The sequence below is a fragment of the Pseudoliparis swirei genome, chromosome 11 (assembly GCF_029220125.1).
Source record: "Pseudoliparis swirei isolate HS2019 ecotype Mariana Trench chromosome 11, NWPU_hadal_v1, whole genome shotgun sequence".
Lineage (NCBI taxonomy): Eukaryota > Metazoa > Chordata > Actinopteri > Perciformes > Liparidae > Pseudoliparis > Pseudoliparis swirei.
In genome coordinates, this window is record NC_079398.1 from 19,548,386 (window position 1) to 19,569,878 (window position 21,493).

Sequence of the window (21,493 nt, forward strand, 5' to 3'; positions counted from 1 at the left end):
TCCAGCCCCTTGATATGCTGCTATAGGCTTATAGCTGCCGGGGACGTTTTAGGATGCACTGAGTACCTATCTCCTCTTTTTCTCTCCTTAAGGATGAATTTTCATCTCTCAATCACACGTTACTAACTCTGCTTTCTCCCGGAAGTCCTTTTGACTTTACGTCTCATGGGGTCATCGGACCCTATGAGACGGCATAGATCCTATCTGCCTGATGGATCGTCTGGGTCGTGGAATTCCTGCTCATGACTACGCCACTGTCCTGTTGAGACTCCGCCCTCCTCCTCCCCACCGCCATCTGCCTGATGGATCGTGGAGGTCTCCATCGTGGAATATGCCTACTATGAACTATTCATACACTCTGTCATATTCATTGAATGTATTTTAACTCTAAATCTGTCCTTCTGTACACATTACATCTATTGCATCTGTCCATCCTAGGAGAGGGATCCTCCTCTGTTGCTCTCCTCCAGGTTTCTTCCCTTTTTTTCCCCCTGAAGGGTTATTTGGGAGTTTTTCCTGGTCCGATGTGAGGTTTTGGGGCAGGGATGTCTATGTGTACAGATTGTAAAGCACTCCGAGACAAATTTGTAATTTGTGAAATTGGGCTATACAAATAAACTGAATTGAATTGAATTGAATCTAGTCCTCGCAGGTCCACTTAAAGGTAGTACTGCTAAAATACAACTTGTAGGTGCTTCCAGAGGAAAATATTGTATCTCCTACTACTACTAGTACTACTACTACGTGAAAGATTAAACTACCCAACAGTATGTAAAGTTGAATGAGTTAAAGTATATGAATCGCTTTTAATCATTTTGTAATAAAAGTAAGACTTTTATTTGTATTGTTGACATCGTTATAGTATTTTTTTACTTTTTTAAAATGTTGCTTACATTGCGCTTGGAGGACATTGAACACATCCTTTCTGGATACCTACATTTAAGATGAGACGATAATCCTCATAGCTGCTGTTGCATTTTCTAAAGGTTGACGCAGCAGTTTCCTGTCAGGGGAACACCCTTCCACCGACCCACAGAGTCACCGGCAGCTTTCTTTTGCAGCATTGTGCTGCTGCAGCATTTGTATTTTTTTGCTTTTTGCTTTTATAAATGAGACAATGAGCAGCTGTCGGGAATTTAGGGAGATTCCATGACTTTATGGAGAGGAACGTGGGGAGGAGAGGCCTCGGGGGGGGGAGGGAGGAGGGGAGTGGAGAACTGAGGAGGATGGATGGGAGGGAAGGAGGAGGGGAGTGGAGACCAGAGGAGGGTGGATGGAGGGAGGGAGGGAGGGAGGGGAGACCAGAAGTGGAGCGATGGGAGGAGGTAGGGAGGGGAGTGGAGACTAGAGTAGAATGGATGGGAGGGAGGGAGGAGGATGGGAGTGGAGACCTGAGGAGGATGGATGGGAGGGAAGGAGGATGGGAGTGGAGACCAGAGGAGGAGGGAGGGAGGGAAGGAGGATGGGAGTGGAGACCAGAGGAGGAGGGAGGGAGGGAAGGAGGAGGGGAGTGGAGACCAGAAGCGGATCGATGGGAGGGAGGGAGGGAGGGAGGGAGGGAGGGAGGGAGGGAGGGAGGGCATTATGTCCTTTATATCTATTTAAATAATCCATTATTTTTTCTTTTCAGTGTGTGTGTGGGGGGGGGGGGGTATCTTTGATCCTTTCCTGTTTCCAAATGTTCAGATTTTTAGATTTCAAGTGTTTCATAAATAGTTTCATCAGAGACACAGAGTCTTCCTCATAGAGTCCCTGAGTTTTAAAGTTTTAAACTATTCCTTTAAGCCTCAAAACCAGTCGGGGCCTGCTGCACGCCGACCTCTCCAACAGAGGTCAAAGGTCACCGGCAGATTGGATTCTAATGGAAGGAAATATTTGTAGCCGTGTGTTTGCCACAGGGCTGAGGACAGGCGTGTCTCCCAGGGTGTCCTCTTCCCGGCCCGAGGCCAGACGGTCTCCAGATATCCCTCATCCTCTCCCCTCATGCTCCCTGACAAGCCTGGGAACCCAGAAGGGAACACAGGAACCGCTCAGATCAACAAAAATAGAGGGAAACCAAACAAAAAATGCTTATTTTCCTCCATCACTTACATCCGCCATCCTGTGTGTGTGTGTGCGTGTGTGTGTGTGTGTGTGTGTGAGTAAATGCGTCGCACACGCTTTACAAACGCAGGTCCGTTTGATTGTTGGGAGGGTTTCGCACACATCCAGGAGCTGTGAATTCCTTTCTCCTCCACTCTCACTTCCTTTCGCAAACTGACAATGGAGCCCGGGGTGAGAGGTGAGGGAGCGAGGGCAGAGGAATCACTCGAGGTTATAAGCTCTGCAGATTGAATGACTCCCCTGGAACCAATGCAATTTGGGCCTACACGTAAGAATACACAATGGTAGGGGTCATTTGGCACCGGAATCAAATGGCGTTCGCTTAGATCACTTCACAATTGCAGGAAAGAGAATGGGGGGAGGAAAAAGAAAAAGGCTTTTTTTTCCTCCATCATACTTTTCAGATGCCGATTCTGTGCTTTCTTGCTCTCTCGTGCTCAAGGGCAGAAGACGACGTGACATTGTTTGATCTTTTATAGCAACGGCCTCTCATCGTCAACATTGTGATGAATAAAATAAGTTTAACAACAACCCCAAAGGGGTCAAATATCTTCATAAAAACACACACGTCGGAGCACTGATTGTTTCCAGAGCCCTGAATGCCTCATTCAACCAAGACGGTTCAAGCTGCCCTCAGCGGCTCCGCATTGGGATGGAGGTCCTAAACACTATTTTCACTAAAGTCCTACTGGCACAGAGTAATCTAATCTTATAAATATATGTATATATACATGAACTCAGTTACACATTGTGCCAGCTGAACAAAGCTTAACAAAGATCCTTTCAACCAGAGAAAAGAGTAAACTGTCTAATACTGAAAAACAGATTCAGTCAATGAACATCTGCTTCACACAACTTCCTCCAAGATGTTAACGTTAGTTCAGTTCTTATTAAAATAATTTGTAATAATAATAACAATAGTAATAATCTATCTGTGAAAGATATACCTGCTCAAAACACACAATGTGTTTGTATAATAATATACATGTTTATATATATATATATACACACACATACATATCCACCCATATATATATATAGTTATAAATACATATACACATATGTAAACATATATAAATATATACACACCAACACATATATATACGCATTATATATATAGTCTATAAAAATACACACAAATTATATATAGATATATACACACTATATATATATACACACACATACTGACTATAAGTATATATATATATATATATATATATACACGCACACACACAATAGCGCCTGTCAGTTGTCAATGGTATGTGTATCATAAATACAGCCGAGTAACATTGTATTTATTTCAATCATTTTTAAAAAAGGTCAAAATTATTATTGTTATCATCTCGTTTGAGTTGTACGTTAGCTCTCAACTCAAAGTATCCCTGTTTCCGACCGCACCTGAAGGCGTCATGAAGTTGCATGCGCAAACAGCAAGCGCCCTGCTCATTTCTCTTTAATAACAGTGACATCTTGAGGCTGTTCATCCTCCCTCCTCCTCCCTCCCTCCCTCCCTCAGCAGAGCTTGATCCGACTTGTCTTCCCCGCTGCAAGCGTCTCCTGCTCCTCAGAACTTCTTTGGGAGCCATACTGCCGCTCCGGCATGGCCGTTTCTCTCTCCCTGCAGAGTCTGGGGCTCCTCACGCTCGCAGCGATCCTCCTGCAGACCATCGCGGTGGCCGTCAGCTTCGTGTACTTCAACAAGGTCCTGAGCTCGGTAAGAAACTCACCGAGAGCAGTGGCACGTTCCACTGGTTTCACTTCACCTCCAGCACGCAGCTGGAGACTGGTGTGCCATTACTTGTTGGGACATTGAATTCACGACCACAAACTGTTAAAGTAAACCTACAGGAAGGTCTCTTGAACAGTCTTATCATACATTGGTCCACATCAACTTTAATAATCTGCTATACTTAACTCTGCTGTTTCTCCCGGGCTTGAATTTAGCTGGATTTTGGTGTGTATGAGGCAAGAGAAAAAAACTATACGCAAGGAGAGGATGAAGTTAAAAGAGCAAATAACATAAAACAATGGCAGGAAATAATGTTAGGTTAGGTCGGACTGCGTGTTTGTGTTATCAGATTTCAGATTTGACACTTTGAAAAGCAGAAAAAAATTAAGCCGATAGATCCGGTGCCGAGCTCTGATTGGCTGAGTCGCGGTGGGAACGCCCACCTGAACGCACTCACACCTGTGACCACTTACGAGTTGATTGCATACACTAATTAGCGTCCACCTGTAATATTATTGTGTATGTGTTGCTTAATAACTATAAGGGTCTTTATTACTCTTAATAAAATATTTACATTATTAGTGATTATTCTCCGTATTGATTGATCTTTGTGTGATTGCTTTACCGTTTGCATACAAACCATAAGTCAATTAACAATCTGATTGATTCATGCATTTGTATTTGTTGTTTTTGTTATCTTAAATGTACGTGGCATCGATTCAATCCATAAAAAAGAATATAATAAATATATAATAATGAATGTAATGCATTGCTTGTGTGCCCAGATGCAGGAGAGCTTCTCCCGCAGCAGCGTGTCCTGCCTCATGAACGTCAATCTGCGCTCTGACGTTGGAGATTCAGCGGCGGAGAAGAAGAGCGACCCCTGCTGGCAGGTTACGCAACAGCTCCACTACCACATAGAAAAGGTTTTTTAAATTATTTTGTAAATTTAATTTGTGTTGGTCTAATGATCTGTCTTCAATTTGTGTTACACGATTGCAAAAAGATTCCGCGCGTATCATATTTAAAGGTGCGAGCGTGTCGTATTTTGACGGCATCTCCGCGGCCGAAGAGGCGCACCTCCCCGTTGAAGATATAAAGGGTTAATTTTAAGATAACAAATACCCGAGGAGTCTTACTTTCAGGTGATTACACACCTACGAAAAAACATACTTATTGAGGCTATGTTCCATAGTGCCAATGTTTCCCTCTAAATCCTGCGCACTGTTCCTTTAAGACACGAGTGGCCCTTTTTTTTCTTTTTTTACAGAACTGTCCATACATATTGAATTTCTTTCTATATTTCATGCAGTTACTAGAAAAAAAGGATCTCTTCCAAATTACAGTGACCCAACCGCTCAAAGTGCATGGCTTCCTTCCCGTTAAAGGGGGGGTTTCCCTGCTGCCGATGCTCACGAGAGTTCGATTTCTTCCCGTCTCGACCCGCTCTCTCTATGAAAAGTGTCACTAGATTGGCTTCTGTTGTTCTTTGGCGCTGTATAAATATAGAAAACGGGCTCGACTGGGCCAAAGGGGAATACTGCTATTGCAGGTCAACAGATGATGTATGTGTTGACCCGGAACGACGTGATTAATGGGGGCTGACGAGGCCCCTGGTGACTTACTGCATGTTTATGATCCAAAGATACCTAAAAAGGCATCCAAAACTGAAGAGGGCAAGACACTTGAACTTGCCACCCATTCACTCTTTTCCCTCTCGTGTGTCTCTCTGGGTGTTTTTCTTTCAGACGATGGCTGACAGATTCCAGAAGGAGATATCCACTGCAATGAGACGTGAGAACAATGCCCCCCATTGACGACCAGTCGCCGCTAATAGGAGTAACATCTTGACTTTAACCCAGTTTTTTTTTTGGTGTGTTTTTTCTTTTCTTCCTGCGGTTTCACAGATAAGATGACGGGAGTGCTGCCTTTCCTGAGTACGGGGGTCCGGGGGGTCCCGCTTCCACAAGTCGCTGCCCACGTGACCGGCGTCGTCTCGTCCACGGAGCCTCCGGCGCCGGACGGTGAGGATCCTGAGTCTTTATTTTCTTTGTGTGTGTGTGTGTGTGTGTGTGACGCATGTTCACGAGAGCCCCGCGTTGCTTCGCCCTGTCAGCGGGCCGGAGGTGAGGAATGCGCTCCGAGGCTCTCGGTGTCTCGGTGTTTGTCGGGACCTGCAGACGTTCCGCCGCGTCTCGTTGTCGTCTCTGTGAACCGTCGGCGTCGACGTCGACGTTTCATTGTTGTGGAAATAAAGATGCGGTATCTTTTTAGAAAGTATTAGCACAATTAGTGAGACTACCCGGGGACGCAAAAGTCCATTTTAATTCCAATTCTACGCATTTTGGCTTTCAAGTTAAAGTCTGTTAATGTTCTATATTATTATAATATATGATACATTTACTCCTTTTTGAACGAAAAACTACAGTGTTCGGTTGTTTTAAGGGATTATTTTGCCTTTTTTCATTTCTTTTTTTCAGCATATAATGATGACGCATTTCTTTTTGATTGACGTATAATGGGCACAAAGGTCAAAAGAATTCAACGGCAGACTAAAACGTTGTTTTTTTGTATTTTTAGGGTATTTTATAGAAAACTATATATTAATAAATGTATATTTTTGAAGGTTCAACCTTCAATCTTTACACATATGTCCTCCCCCCGATGTGTTATGTAACCTGTGGTCCGTGAGCACATCTGGAGGCATGATTTACACACTGAGAGTTCCTTTAATGAATATCGGCGACTGGTTATACTCGGCAACAACCCGCTCTGTGAATCTCAAACGCTGTTGCATCGAAGCGAACGGCCCTAATTTGAGTGTGTGTGTGTGTGTGTTTGCTTGCTTGCTGCATGCAGGCCCGCGTGGCAGCAGGGGCCACCTGGGGGAGCGGATCAGAGAGTGGGAGGGCCACCGGGGTCTGTCCTTCCTGCAGAACATGGAGCTGAGCGGGGGGGAGCTGCTGGTGCCCCGCGCAGGCCTCTACTACATCTACGGCCAGACCTACTTCAGACTGCCATCCACGGGGGAGCCGGACGGGGAGGACGACGAGGCCCAGCTGGTCCAGTACATCTACAAGAAGGTTCGGCTGCTTTGTGCAAAACAAAAACATCGCATATAAATAGATAATATCGGTTTGTTTATTGTTTTGGAGCGATTTGAAAAGTCAACTCTCAAACCATGTCAGAGGGATCTTGAATGCACCAGAAGTAATCAAGTGAAGCTGTACATTGCATATAGTATCAGAAAAACAAATCATTTATTTATATATGTATGTGTATATATATATATATGCTAATGTAATGTATGAAGGTGGATGTTTTTATATATAAATATATATTTATGTGTGTTTATGTGTATATATGTGTGTGTGTGTATATATATATATGCTAATGTAATTTAATGTATGAAGGTGGATGTGAGTGTTTTTGTGCCATGGTCCCCAGATGAGTTCCTACACGGTGCCCATCCTGCTGATGAAGTCTTCTCGGAGCGCCTGCTGGCCCCGGGGTCCGGAGCCCGGTCTCTTCTCCCTGCATCAGGCCGGCACGGCCTTCCTCCAGCCCGCCGACCGCCTCTTCATCACCGTCAGCAACGCCAGCGCCATGGAGATGGACGGCAGGGCCAGCTACTTCGGGGCCTTCCTGGTGGGGGGGTGAGGGGGGGGGGGGTGACGACTCGATACAGACGGGCAACAGAAGAGAGGTCTGCGCGGTCATTTAAGCAGCTGTCTGGTACTGGACCGGAGAAGAAGAATGGACTCTGAAGATGCAGAAAGGACGTCTTCTTCGGATCCAACGGAGCTGCGGCGTACCGACTCCAGCTGCCGCGGGATTTAAATTCTAGTTTCTTCGGCCTCGTTAACCGGAGCGACAGAGCAAACACACGGATTACATGGTGCATTCAGGGTACTGGGCAATAGTGCAGATTCTCTGTGTGTGTGAATAACTTCTATTGAGTCGTCATCCCCAGTTGGACACGTGACATTTCTTTTATGAAAAATAAGTATCCAAAAATGCTACGAGACGAGATTTTTTTTTAGAAGTGAAGCTTCCTTTTGGCCCCCAGTGCTCGTGAATCTCCTTTGTGCAACATCTTGAAGGAATGTGTGGCGAGATCATGACACATTTACGTCTATATCCAATGGATACTTGTACACACTGTCTGTATATATCTTCTAATTTTACAGATTTAATGACACTCTTCGCTTAAGTCTTAATGTTTGATGTGAGTGTGTGGGAATGGAGGTGAGGGAGGATGACTCACCTGGACTTGTTTGTTGTGGGAAATGACATTTGAATAGTATAAAAGGGCAAATTATTCCTTTCTTAATGTTTGATTCATTACCTGCGCAAAAAAAAAAAAAAACTTGAGTCGAATACGTCCTCTCCACAAAGACACAAAACTGAAAAAGTAAAAAACTATCATTTAATTCATGTATTACATGTTTCCATATTATGGCAGTGAATGTTTCAGCAATAATAAGAGTCACTCCTCAAACGAGTTTTTTTTGTACAAAAAAAAAAAAAGAAATACCCAAAACTAATCAGGGTTCAAGTAATGCCCAAAAGAAATACATCTTGAAACACACACGCAGGAAGATAGATCATGTTCGCTGATCACACTGTAATCCATCGGCTACTTCCTGGTCTATGAGTTGAGAACCAAGGTGTTGGTTTGGTCCGCCTGAGTCCTCCCTCTCTCCCTCTCCTTTCAGTCTCTTTTTGGTCACCGTGACTGGGACTGACAAACATGTTGTAGTTACAGTAAACACAAACACAGACAATACACAGCCGCTCGAGTTATAGGAGGGCTTCAAGGTGCTTTAACTAAAACACAAATAAAGACAGTGGTACCAAATCCCAAACACTTGGTATCAAAAATAGTCTCCGAGTCGGTCTCCAATCAGTCGGGACACTACAACTGCGGGTGGGGGTGGTGGTAATGCACACAAAGAGGATATTTTGACAATCTGGCTTCAGTTTATCTAAACACACACAATCCCATAATCAAATCATAACGGGTGTCATATTTTTCAGGAGACAGTCGGTTATCGTCTGTATAAATGTTAAATACTGTAAACAACTGCGTTTGTGTGCGCGAGAGCTGGGAGGCTCCTTGTTGGTGCTCCTATTGCTATGGTAACCAAGAATGGGTGTTTTTTTTACTTTGTGATTTGGCCAATCAGTCTAAGTGCTTGCAACCCACCATCCGCCCCCCCACCGCTGAATTTCAGTCAATCTCAGCAGGCACACACACACACACACATACAGACTCACACACACACGCGCACATAAACTGGAGCCAGCCAAGTGCTCTGACATTATCTTGCTGCCTGTACAACGCCTGCATCGGTCAAGTTCATTAAGACAAATTCATTATCGGCCAAACAGTACCCGGATTGAGCGAGTTAATGAGAAGAAGGCGTGGCGTCTCGTGGGACAGAACTTCTCCGTCGATTAGTCACAAGATCCGTTCACCACTGAGGGGTTAATCATACGGGCCGTCCCATCATCTTCTTAAATACGACGCGGAGTAATACTCAAAACACGGAGGACGCCGCGACAGGTGACGAGATACGAGGATGACGATGCAGTTCTTGTTCAGATATGCACCGACAACCCCACAAACAGACACACACACACTCACTCACACACACACTCACTCTGGTATGGGTTCCTATTGCCTCTAATAGTATGTCTGTGGTCTATGAAAGGAGAGAAGCACCTCTGGAGAACACACCAGTCTTGGAACTGAGCGTAAGTGTTAAACTACAGACGGGCGACACACAGCGCACACAGGCACAATACAGGAGGCTTTGGCACACCCATGCTCGTCTTACGACTCGGCATTATCCAACACAGAAGGAGAGCAGGTCACAGAACAGGACAGACCCATAGCTGCCTTATTGCCTCCCCTCTGGTATCGGGGAGGTACGGGTTGTCTGACAGATACGACGATCTGCCGTCACATTCAAATCAGCGTCGCGCTGTCCGGGTTTTTTTCTTCTTCGGATGGCGAGTGGGGGGGGGGGGTGTTCCCCTCCGGCCTCTCAGCCAATCAGCAGCTCCAGGCTGTCCTCGTAGTTGGGCTCTTGCGGGGAGCCGGGGGACAGAAAGGTTGTGGTGACGGGGGTCCCGGTCGCCGTGGCGACGTTGAGGAGGGTGTTCGTGCGGATGCTGGTGGTCGCCGGGTTGCGGAGCGCGGCGGCCGCCGTGATGCTGGTGAGGTTGATGCCGAGCGTGAGCCGCGTCTGCTCCAAGGCTTTCTCCGGCACGGCGAAGGCCTCGAGCTTCTTCTCGCCGTTCGCCATGTAGGAGTTCTGGCATCCTCGACAGATGCAATCCAGACATGCCTAGGGGAAGAAGAAGAAACAAGTCACGGAACATTAGTCTGTTTTAATGTCACATAAAAGGCTGCTAAATTAACCTCATAGTTATATTTAATATAGGGCCATCAGCAAACCTGATTTTCAGCTCACATAAATCAAGATTTCCTTCCGACTGCCATCGCTCGAATCAACAAACTGGTCCTTGTAAAACCAATCATGGTCACGTGCAGAAGACACCGCAACATAAAAACGTCCGACACTAATAATTAATTCAACTATAAATCTATATCTACAAATGTACAGTTTGTCTATTTGAACTTCTCATCCAGGGGACCTTTTAAAAAAAAGAAATTGTCCTCATCGCGTTATCAAAAAAATAGTTTTACACTTCCACTAACATAAAGCAATCATCTACACCCAATCATCTAATAATGCTACTATAGTTCTGAATAAAGAGGTAAATTCAGCTTGCGGTTAGTAAAAATAAAATAAAAAACCCCTCATGGCCTCGCGCTCACCTTCCGGTTGGAGTAACAGGGGCAGCGTTGGCCCCTGCATGTCAGCACAGATGGATTCTGGGTGGCCCTGCCACACTTGCAGCCCTTCTTCTCGGCGGGCTTCTTGTACGTGGGCCTGACGGGCGCCGGGGGCACGAGGCAGCCCGCCATCAACCGCTGGTCCTTGCCCCCGTCCTTGGTCTTGGAGCCTCCGCCGCCGCGCGCCTTCGCGTGGGGCTTCTTGAGGCCCGCGTCCGCGTGCTTCCTGGCGCCTTTGTTGTGGTTCGGCGCCGGCCGACTGAGCTTGGGGGGCGCCCCGTTGGGGAGGGCCGAGTACGTGTGCGCCGGCGCGGTTAAGGAGGGCGTGGGCGGCTGCATGTACAGAGTCTGAGAAGGGTTGGGAGTGTGTAGATGGGAGGGAGGGCCCTGGAGGATGGAGGCGATGGGGAGGGGCTTCACCTTCTCCCGGTCGCTCTCGGAACGAGAGCGCTTTCGTTTAAGGCGGACCGGCGGGGGCTTGGAGGCGGGCGGAGCGTCAAAGGACGACGCGTGTATGTGAGCGCCGTGACTCGGCGCCGCGTTAGTCCTGTCCGTTTGGATCTGCGTGTAGTTGTGAGCGGCGTCGAGCTGGATGTACATGGGAGCGTGCGCTCTGTCCGTGGGTGTGTGCGTGTGCGTGTGCGTGCGTTCCGGCTGCGAATACGGAGATTCTCGGCCCGGTTGAAGGGGATCCAAAGTCTGTAACACCTCCTCCACACTGAGGAGCAACACCTCCCCCTCCTCCAGCTCCCTGCTGCTAGATTCCCCATCCCTGAGTGAGCACACAGTGCCTGGAGTTGGGGCTAGAGGTCCAGTGGTCAGACTTAATTCCAGACCACCGCAACCAGTACTGGACGCAGACAGGCCTGCCTGGGGCTGCTCCTCGACCAGCTCGCATACCTCCAGCTCAGGAGACGAAGGATCCAGGTCCTCCAGGACTTCTCCGTTGCATTCCTGTGGTCCGTTTGAACACGGAGGGTCCGAGGAGGAGCTCTGGGGTGCAGCCGACAGCTCTGCAGGAGTCGCCTCTGTGGGGGTAAGGGACTTGGGGGCGGATGGATTCACAGTATCCTGTGCAAGGCTCGGGTCTTCCGTCTCCATTTCATCTTCATGTGACATCAGCACCTCCTCTAGCAGGGCCATCACCTCTGGAGACCCTCCCACATGGCTGCTGATCGACTGCAGCCACGGCGAATGAGTGACATAGAGACAGAGCTTCCTGTAGCACTGCACCAGCAAAGAGAGCTGTTTGTTCTCCTGGAAGCCGGAGTAATCCTTACAGCGGCTGCACGGCGGCCTGAGCTGCATCTTCTGGCCTTTGCAGCCCAAGCAGACATAATGCTGACACTCTGCATGCGTCGGGGAAATGGGATCCTGGAGCAGTTTACCTGAGACAAAGACAATAGTCAGCTTTTAAATCCAATTGTTTATCCTCTTTGCACGTTGGCGCAGCAACTATAGCACAATAAACACGCTCGACTACAGTAATTATAAGTCTTTACATTCCCTGTCAGCCTCAGGTGATTTCTATAAATAGCTTGTTTAGTCTGACCAACATTTCAAAGATATACACCAGATTATTTGTTCACCTAACATTTTTTCTGTAGCGACCGAAGCCTTTCAAGCCGATCGGGGAAATCAATCACTTCAATACCAACGCCATGATCCGTGACTAATCTAGGAATGTAATTGTTTATTTTTACTGAACATATCCGTTTATGTAGTGCCATAAACAAAACGGGCAGCACCAGACCTGTGTGACCTCCATGTTCACCCCAATGAGTTGTACCGCTTCCATCACTCAACCTATACTTCTGGTTAAATATGGCATGAATGCACAAATTATCATGAAAGAAAAAAACACAAGAGGGCAGAAATAGTGATGAATTATTGCGTCAATCGTTATTGCCCAATTCTCAACGAAAGCTGTGTAAAGGGGTTGATATTTAACTAGTTCAAAGAAGTAGATGAAGAATAACTAGGAAACACATGGCTCTGCAGCAGACACAACAACAGAGTAGACATCCGTCTTGACGAGGGGAGAGGACGAGGGCTCAGCCTAGGTTGCTAAAAAAAGAAAAGAAATCGTGACTGCCGCGAAAACACACACACACCAACACCTCGGTCCATTTGAATAAGTAAGGTAAGGAACCACTCCTTCATTGGAGCCAAAACACGCGCTCACTCTGCAATGACGTGACACAAAACAACATTTGCGCGAGTGACAGGTGTTATACGATTATACATCGATATGTTTTTTCTGGATTTTGTTGTATTCTCCCAGGATGCTTACCACAGACGAGGCACGCAATGGACTGTCGGAAGAACGGCAGCAGCTTGTACATCTCCGTGAAGGTGTGAGGCTGCCGCGGGTCACACTGCAGCACGGCCCGGCTGGCGGACACGTACAGAGCGGTCGCATTTACGGGGTTCATAGCAGAGCACTCCGCAGACTCCGGGGTGGGGGTGTGGGAGGGGGACTGGAGGCCCGGAAAAAAATATGTCTATATATATCCAGCCACTTCACTGCAACAGAGCTAAAAAGATAAGCCAAGTCTCGGGGGTTGGCTAGAGGAGAACACAAGGTGCTCTGGTGGAGCAACACACAGCCGCTCCAGTGCGTCAGTGCAGGCACATGAATATATGTAGATAACAGACGACGAATTATGCCGAAGCGGTTTCTCAATAAACGCAACTAGCTAGCTCTGCAGGCGGCTAACGTTAGCTACAGTTAGCATCGCCTGGTCCCTGCTAGTCCGCCAAACGAGAAGCTTTCCGATCACAATTCAAGTTCCCGTTTAATTAGGACCAGTCAGACCCCGTGGTTATAATTACTCACATTCTCCCTCAGCAGACGCTGTCTGACAGCTAACAGTGAATCAAACGACCCATGATCAAAATGTTAGCATCATCGCGCAGCTAGCGTTAGCTTACGACATCAGCCAAACGATTTCACCGAGAGGTGGTCGATGTTGGCCATAGAGCCCGTTCGCTACCCCACGCCGGCTCCCTGTCGACGCCTAACTGGACGAAGAGCCGCTCCCAGTAGCACACATTCGTCTGGTTAGCGCCCAGCTAACGTATCCCAGGCGCGCACTCGATGTAAACAAAGCTAGCCAGAATTAGCTTAGCGAACATAAAACCGTATTATTACCCCCCCCCCCACACACACACACACACACATACACACACACAAACACGCGCGCGCGCTGTGTGTCCGCCTTATGCCTCACGCGTAGGAGGGAAATGCAAGCTGTGAATCGAAATCCTGCGGTTCTGATACGTTGCACTGTAATACTTGGCGAGCAGCGACCGAAACATAGCTAGCTAGCCGCTTTCGCAAACGTATCAATCATTCGATTTTTCCACTTTTCCTCGCGTCGACCCCTCTCGTCGGGGAACAATCATCTCGCGAGAGTTCCCTTAGTTCCCCTGGTTACAGTGGCGTTCAAAGGGTTAGGTCCTCTGTACGCACGACAGCGTCTCCATTCACACAATAGATACAAAGAGGCATTTCATTTATTCTATCAGGAAGAATGTAAGAAAATTGGCCTAATTAAACGAATACAATTGAAAATACACAGACATGTTCTCAGCTTTTACCAGTTTTTCCTTGTTATGTAGCCTACATATTTTTTGAAGGAACTAAGGTGCTGTATCTTAACATCGCAATCATCAATACATGTACTGTCTAAAAAAACATTTGTTGGCAATTAAAATCTTAAAATATTCAGTTGATGTAATACATGTTAACTGACCCTTTATTGAATGACGCAGGATAACGTGAAACAATAGGTTATGACAATGTTTGGGGTTTAAACGTCTTCCAGACTCTTTCCATTTCAAATAATCAATTTACTTTTTTTTTTAAATTCTTCAAAACAGCTTCAGTGACTACATTAATTGTTTGATGTGTAATATAAGTTATGCTTCTATTTCTCTGATGTAATATGTTTTCATGTTACTTTAATCTTTAATGTGAGTAAATGTCATTCACCGGGCTGAACACATATGTGCCCTCCTCTTTGTTTACCTTTTTATCAGTCGCCACGCTTCCGCTGGCAACCCCGTGTGTAACGTCACATTGCTATGAATTGTGGGTAATTTCCTTGGGAAATGTCTGGAAAAATGTTGCACTTACGGAAAGGGTTCACAACGGGCTCTAAATATTTGCCACAGAGCCCTAAAAACACTCAATAATTTGACTGCAGGACAAACCTAAACCCTCACGGACGTTTGGAGATTGGAGGATTTGGACCTGTGTAATTTGAGTTCCAGGAAAACATGATCTCTGAGAGGTCCCGCCCATTTACACGTGACACGCCATCCTTCTTTTCTCATTGGCTGCGACAGCTCTGCCCCCTCGTCCAATTCCCTGGCGAGACTGGGCTCTTCTCGCGAGAGCCCAGTCTCGCCACCCGAGAACACACACGTCAGGGAAAGATGGCGGCCTTCACTGTGGCCCTGAGAAGCGGCGGACTGATAAACGGGCTCAAGACGTCTTTCAGGCGTCTGGCGCCCGTGAAATATGGCGCCGTTGCTGCCGCCATGTCGCCGACCAACCTGCCGCGGGGCTGCCGCTGGAGCTCCGCGACTGTTAAGGAGAGGATCGACCACAAACGGAAGACCGCTCTGTGCGGAGGAGGTCAACACAGAATAGACGCACAGCACAAAAAGGTTAAAAAGGGCGACATTAGATTGACTTTTATTCATGTCGGCCAACCTTTATGATGGCATTTGTGACGTAAAGCGTCAAAACGACACGCTAAAAGCGGTTGTTGACGGGTCAGCTGGTCGGCTCAAAGTCGCTTTATTTTTTATTTGTTCAAAAACTTTTAAATGACCTTTTAAAAACAAACTTTATTTCTCGTTAACTGTTACTCAGTGGCACTCGGGCTGCTCTGTAATGTCCTTTCTGTGTCCAAGGTGACCTGGATATAGTAGTCCTTGAACCTACCGTATAGAAGGAAGTGATCATGATAAACCTTCTGTAATATAATATTATATACATTGCATGATTTTTCTTTCGGCTAATCCAGCAAGTTAAGTATGTGTCAAATCAAGGAAGTACACATAAAAAAAAATTAGGGCTGTGAAACGATGAAAAATTTTAATCGGATTAATCACAGGTTTTTGTGGATTAATCATGATTAATCACATATTACCGATATATTTTGTGAGAACATAGAGATTTATGACAAAAGACGGATATATACATTTATACATTTTTCTATACAATGGTGCTGCAACGCAGCAGTTATTTAGCAGTTTTCTTCCATATGGAACATTAATACATCTTCATCCTAAACATAATGTTTAACCCTCCTGTTACCTTTCGGGTCAATTTGACCCCATTCAATGTTTAATGTCGGTGTTCTTTGGGGTCAATTTGACCCCAGGCTGTTTTTCACTGTGTCAAACATATCAGAAATATCAACTTTATTATTTATTTAAAGGGCTATTTAGGTAGTCAACAAACACACATAAAGTACCTCACACTTAAACTTGGGAAGCAATATTAATTCTAATAATTTTCTGGAGGTTTTAATTGCTGGGGTCAAATTGACCCCGAGGGTAAAATATGTTAGTAAATGTAAAGGTAACAGGAGGGTTAAACAGAGCATTTTTCTCTTGTTTGTCAACCATTAACTCCACCATGATACAATCTAAAGGTGGACAGATGTGACTTTTTTTTTGCTCGGTCCCGATGCGCGCGCACGGAGCTCTGTGGCGCGCGAGACGGAGATCGATAAGTGTTAACGCAACGCGTAGAGACAGAGATGACATGCTGCTGTGGAGATACGATCAACAACAGACGTTTAGTTTAATAAAAGAACAAAGACGTGCTATAGAGAACATGTCAGGGGGCGGGCCAATCTTTTTAATGTCATACCGACACTACGCCGTTATCGACTGGCAGGTCGCGATCGACGTGTTGAGACCCCTGATCTACAGGAAGTAAAAGTCGTCACAAGGTTTCCGGAGGTGAACCTGCGGAAGGATCATTACCGATGAACAGACCGTCTGCATGAGAGCGGACAGAGTTCAGATTGAAGTGGTGGATTGGAAGCTCATTTTGCAAGTGACTTTTTTTTCGTCCCGACGACCAACAACAAGCTCATTCTGCGCATGCGTTAAATGCGTTAAATTAAAAAAAAACTAGTTAAACCTGTAATTGAATTAACTGAGTTAACGCGTTATTTTTCACAGCACTAAAAAAAATAGCAAGCAGCCCTCTGCACGATAATCACACGTATGGCGTTGAGGTGTTTGTTGTTGACGCGCTCCTCTCACGTGGATGTGTCGTGTGTCACAGGGGAAGCTGACGGCCAGGGAGCGAGTGGAGCTCCTGCTGGACCCGGAGTCCTTCGTGGAGTCGGACATGTTCGTGGAGCATCGGTGCTCCGACTTCGGCATGGAGCAGGACGGGAACAAGGTGCACGCGGCGCAGCGGCGTCTGGCTTCATCCGCCGGAGACGAGGCGCTCCTAATATTATTTTTGTCTCTTTCTGTCCGTAGTTCCCGGGCGACAGCGTCGTGACGGGCCGAGGCCGGATCAACGGCAGGCTGGTTTATGTATTCAGTCAGGTACAGCGTGGCATTCATGCTCAGGGGATTCTCGGGTCGTTTATTGTCTTTACGCAACGAAATCCACCTGTGGCCCGTTTTTGCAAAGCATGACAAAACAAAGCAGGAGTACATTCCGGTCGTGCGTCATTAGGGACGTAGAAGTCTGCAGCTAAAGCTATTCTTCGGGCCGACATCATCGTCGCATTAATAATTAAACGTGAGAAAAAACATTCACTCAACTTTGACCTTTCGTTTTTTTTCTTCCCAGGACTTCACGGTGTTCGGTGGCAGTCTGTCTGGAGCTCATGCACAGAAGATTTGTAAGGTAACAGCAACTATTTACCAAAATAAGATAAATAAATTCGTTTTTTCCTCGTCAACAATGACGACAAAACGTTCAACGTGTAAATGTCATGCGCTCAGATGATGGACCAGGCCATGACGGTTGGAGCCCCGATCATCGGGTTGAACGACTCTGGAGGAGCTCGGATCCAGGAGGGCGTGGAGTCTCTGGCTGGATACGCGGACATATTCCTGGTAGGGTAACTGCTCTACATGTTACCGCCCATTACAATAGTACTCGTCCGGTTTCTTCGTCTTTGCACGAGGCTGAACGTCCACGATGCGACTTGCAACGAGTTGTAGCATCAACGCCCGACACCGCTTGAGGCGGAGCGGCTGGCGTTACCGGCACCTGGCGCTTTGGTGCTTTCTACATATTCGAAATGTTACATTTTTAAAAAAAATGTCACCCGGCTGTACGGGGTTAAACGGACGCTCCAGAGGAAAATGTAAAAAAACAAACAACCTTTTGTCCTTCTCCAGAGGAATGTGCTGGCTTCAGGAGTCGTACCTCAGATCTCCCTCATCATGGGCCCCTGTGCAGGAGGGGCCGTCTACTCCCCGGCCCTGACGGACTTTACCTTCATGGTGAAGGTAGGGAGCTGCACTAATACAATAATCCAATAATTAGTAATGATCTAATCATTTCAGCCGAAGCAGACATCCAAAGTTAAAAAAAGAACACAATTCTGAAAATATTTAGCGAATTACAGACCCAAGAATTGCATGAATTACGCAGTTATAATATATATATAATATAATAACCTTTGTGTGTGTCTAGGACACGTCGTACCTCTTCATCACAGGTCCCGATGTTGTGAAGTCCGTCACCAATGAAGACGTGACTCAAGAGGAGCTGGGCGGAGCCAAAACACACACCACCGTGTCCGGTTAGTTTCCCCAAAAAGCTTTTCTCACCTGTTTGGAGGGGTCAAGGGGTCAAGGGAGCTGCTGCCGAACACAATATTTCCTTAAACCTCGTTCTCAGGAGTGGCTCACCGCGCTTTTGAGGACGACGTCGAAGCCTTGCTCAACGTGCGAGAGTTCTTCAACTTCCTGCCGCTGAGCAATCAGGATCCCGCTCCTATCCGGGAGTGCCACGACCGCAGGTAACCTTTGACCTCCACTTGTAAGAGAAAAACAATGCGCTACTTTATATATATATTGTGCATTGTATTTCAATTTCATTGCGTCACCGGTGTGTCTAAATGTTGATGTGGGTGAAGAAATGTCCCAATGCGGGATTAATAACACATCTATCTCATTTTCAGCGATCGCCTGGTCCACTCACTGGACACCATCGTGCCCTTTGAGACGACTAAAGCCTACGACATGCTGGACATCGTTCACGCAGTAAACACACACACTTGAACGTGTGCAACCACATCTTATTTAATGTCTGTAAGTAATAACATGTTCCCTCTATTTTAATGCATCCGTTCAGACGGTGGACGAGAGCGACTTCTTTGAGATCATGCCCAACTACGCCAAAAACATCGTGGTGGGCTTTGCCCGCATGAACGGACGCACCGTAGGCATTGTGGGTAACCAGCCCAAAGTGGCTTCTGGTGAGTGAAATAATGTCAAAGGGACGACTGATCAGCGTAAAGTCATTTTATTCTGTCTTATTCCCCTTTTAAAATGGTCTATGCAAACAAGCCAAGTACGCAAAAAGTTTGTGGCGGGAATAAATGACTTGATAAATAATCTACTGGTGTGTTTCCGTCTGAATGTCTTATGTTTGTTCATCAGGTTGTTTGGACATCAACTCCTCCGTGAAGGCCGCTCGCTTCATTCGCTTCTGCGACGCCTTCAATATTCCCCTCATCACCTTTGTGGACGTGCCGGGCTTCCTGCCAGGTATTCTTTAAACATCTCACGCCGGCTGCTTTTAAAGATGTAGCTCGATGGGAGGGATACCGACGCAGTGATGAGCTCATCGATACACACTCAAAGCTGAGAACTGGGTTACAGGAACTCTCCTCACACATGACTGCTCTCAGTAGACCTGCTGTGATGCGCGTCCACAGGCACCGCTCAGGAGTACGGAGGCATCATCCGGCACGGAGCCAAGCTGCTGTACGCGTTTGCAGAGGCCACGGTCCCCAAAATAACTGTAATCACTCGAAAGGTGTGTGAGAGTGTAAGACGGGGAAATTCAGATTGGCAGTGGTAAAGGTTCAGGAGGAGGAATATTGTGAAGGAGAAGTCAGAATACATGTGGACCTGTACGCGTGAGAGCCATGACCGGATGTGTTTGTGTGCGCCAGGCTTACGGAGGAGCCTACGACGTGATGAGCTCCAAACACCTGAGGGGCGACGTGAACTACGCCTGGCCCACGGCGGAGGTGGCGGTCATGGGTGCCAAGGTACAATCACATCTCTCTCTCCTCCGTTGACTGATGGTGTGCGTGCAGGTCGACCGTCGCACCTCAGGCTTCTGCAAAAGGCCTGGTCCACGAGTCCTCCTGGACTACCCCACAGGATCATTGAACACCTTAGAGATGGACACATTTCGGAGGTTTTCAATTGGCCTCTGCAGCAATTTTAAGACCCTCAACAAGGAACCCCCTGGAGGACCCCACTGAGTGATGGCTACTGATGCAGGGTTTTTCCTGGGTCAAAATGGGTCTTCGGTGCTCCCAAAAAAAAAAATGCAGGAAAAACCCAGCTGACGAAGCATGGCCTGTCACAGTTTCAGCTCCACACCCTCCTCACTCCCACCTCGTCAGTCTGACTTCCTTCACCTGTTCACACACCTGTCTTTGATCACTAATCAAATCCCTATATAGTCTCCTGCCTCACACACACACCTGGCCAGATTGTTCTTCCTTTTCTATGCCAGACTCTCCAGCACTTGTTTCTAGACGGATTTCCTGTTGCCGACCCTGCCTGTCCCTGGTTAACCCGCTAGTCCGACTCCCCGAGAACCTACCAGCCCTTCGTCCTGTTGATACTCTGCCTGCCGTTTCCAGAGTGTGGAATATAAGTTCGAAGGATCCCTGGAGTCGAGGGTGCATTTGGGTCTACACACGAGTCGTTACATTGGCCTTGTTTCTCTCTCTCAGGGTGCTGTCCAGATTATCTTCAAAGGAAAGGAGAACCAGGCGGAGGCCGAGGCCAAATACGTGGAGAAGTTCGCCAACCCTTTCCCGGCCGCTCTCAGAGGTGAACATTCCCCTTTTATATCGCACTTGAAATCTGCCGCCCCTTCTACACACACACTGACATCACGCACTTCCGTTTCTAAACTGTTTTTTAGGTTTCGTGGATGACATCATCGAGCCGTCGACCACTCGCAAGAGGATCATCAGAGACCTGGAGGTGCTGGCCAGCAAGAAGCAGCAGAATCCCTGGAAGAAGCACGGCAACATTCCCCTGTGAAGAAACCCGCGTCCACTCCTGAACTACACACTTTATGACGTCACCGACGAGGGTCACGGCGAAGACACGCGGGAGGTGATTGCTGTGCCAGTCGTGGCCATATTGGTCTCTTGGGACACTTTGAGGTTGGATCTGAAAGGGTAGATCACGTTTCAGGCAGTCAACACTGGTATTAATGGAGACACACACACTGTAGTCAAGGTTTCCGGTGTGTACATTAGTTGGTACCTTCAGATGCACTTCCTGTTCGTCTTCCATTTAGCTGAAGAAGAAGTCCTCCTGACGTTGTGCCTTTCCTCTCCGCTTGTAAAATAAATCATGGACTTGATACCACGTGTTTTCTTACTTACTTTAAACGCAGACGGTTCTCTGATCTCTTCAGTGGCTGAATGCATTTCTCACCACTCGACCTGCTCTGAAAAGTCTCCCTCTGGTTCTGGAAAGATAAGCGTCTCTTCCAATAAAGCCTCTGGTAGCATTTGCAACTTTAAAATCCA

The 21,493-nt window shown here is 47.0% G+C and overlaps 3 protein-coding genes across 3 annotated transcripts; 2 read left to right on the forward strand and 1 right to left on the reverse strand.

Moving 5' to 3' along the window:
• Nucleotides 1-3,648: 3,648 nt before the first annotated feature.
• On the forward strand, nucleotides 3,649-7,492 carry LOC130201692 (tumor necrosis factor ligand superfamily member 10-like). Its single transcript, XM_056426787.1, has 6 exons — nucleotides 3,649-3,817; nucleotides 4,618-4,758; nucleotides 5,581-5,626; nucleotides 5,740-5,856; nucleotides 6,692-6,915; nucleotides 7,280-7,492. Exons 1-6 carry the CDS (start codon nucleotides 3,704-3,706, stop codon nucleotides 7,490-7,492), a joined length of 855 nt encoding a protein of 284 aa, XP_056282762.1. The 5' UTR covers nucleotides 3,649-3,703.
• A 747-nt stretch (nucleotides 7,493-8,239) lies between these two features.
• On the reverse strand, nucleotides 8,240-14,465 carry msl2a (MSL complex subunit 2a). The gene is made up of 3 exons (XM_056425700.1): nucleotides 12,994-14,465; nucleotides 10,683-12,088; nucleotides 8,240-10,188 (listed from the first exon to the last, which is right to left on the reverse strand). Exons 1-3 carry the CDS (start codon nucleotides 13,133-13,135, stop codon nucleotides 9,886-9,888), a joined length of 1,851 nt encoding a protein of 616 aa, XP_056281675.1. The 5' UTR covers nucleotides 13,136-14,465; the 3' UTR covers nucleotides 8,240-9,885.
• Nucleotides 14,466-15,135: 670 nt separating this feature from the next.
• On the forward strand, nucleotides 15,136-21,324 carry pccb (propionyl-CoA carboxylase subunit beta). Its single transcript, XM_056425709.1, has 15 exons — nucleotides 15,136-15,377; nucleotides 17,017-17,136; nucleotides 17,220-17,288; nucleotides 17,539-17,595; nucleotides 17,694-17,807; nucleotides 18,096-18,206; nucleotides 18,394-18,502; nucleotides 18,601-18,721; nucleotides 18,884-18,965; nucleotides 19,057-19,180; nucleotides 19,365-19,472; nucleotides 19,643-19,743; nucleotides 19,883-19,981; nucleotides 20,681-20,780; nucleotides 20,875-21,324. The coding sequence occupies exons 1-15, from the start codon at nucleotides 15,144-15,146 to the stop codon at nucleotides 20,994-20,996; spliced, it is 1,671 nt and encodes a 556-aa protein (XP_056281684.1). The 5' UTR covers nucleotides 15,136-15,143; the 3' UTR covers nucleotides 20,997-21,324.
• The last annotated feature ends 169 nt before the right edge of the window (nucleotides 21,325-21,493 follow it).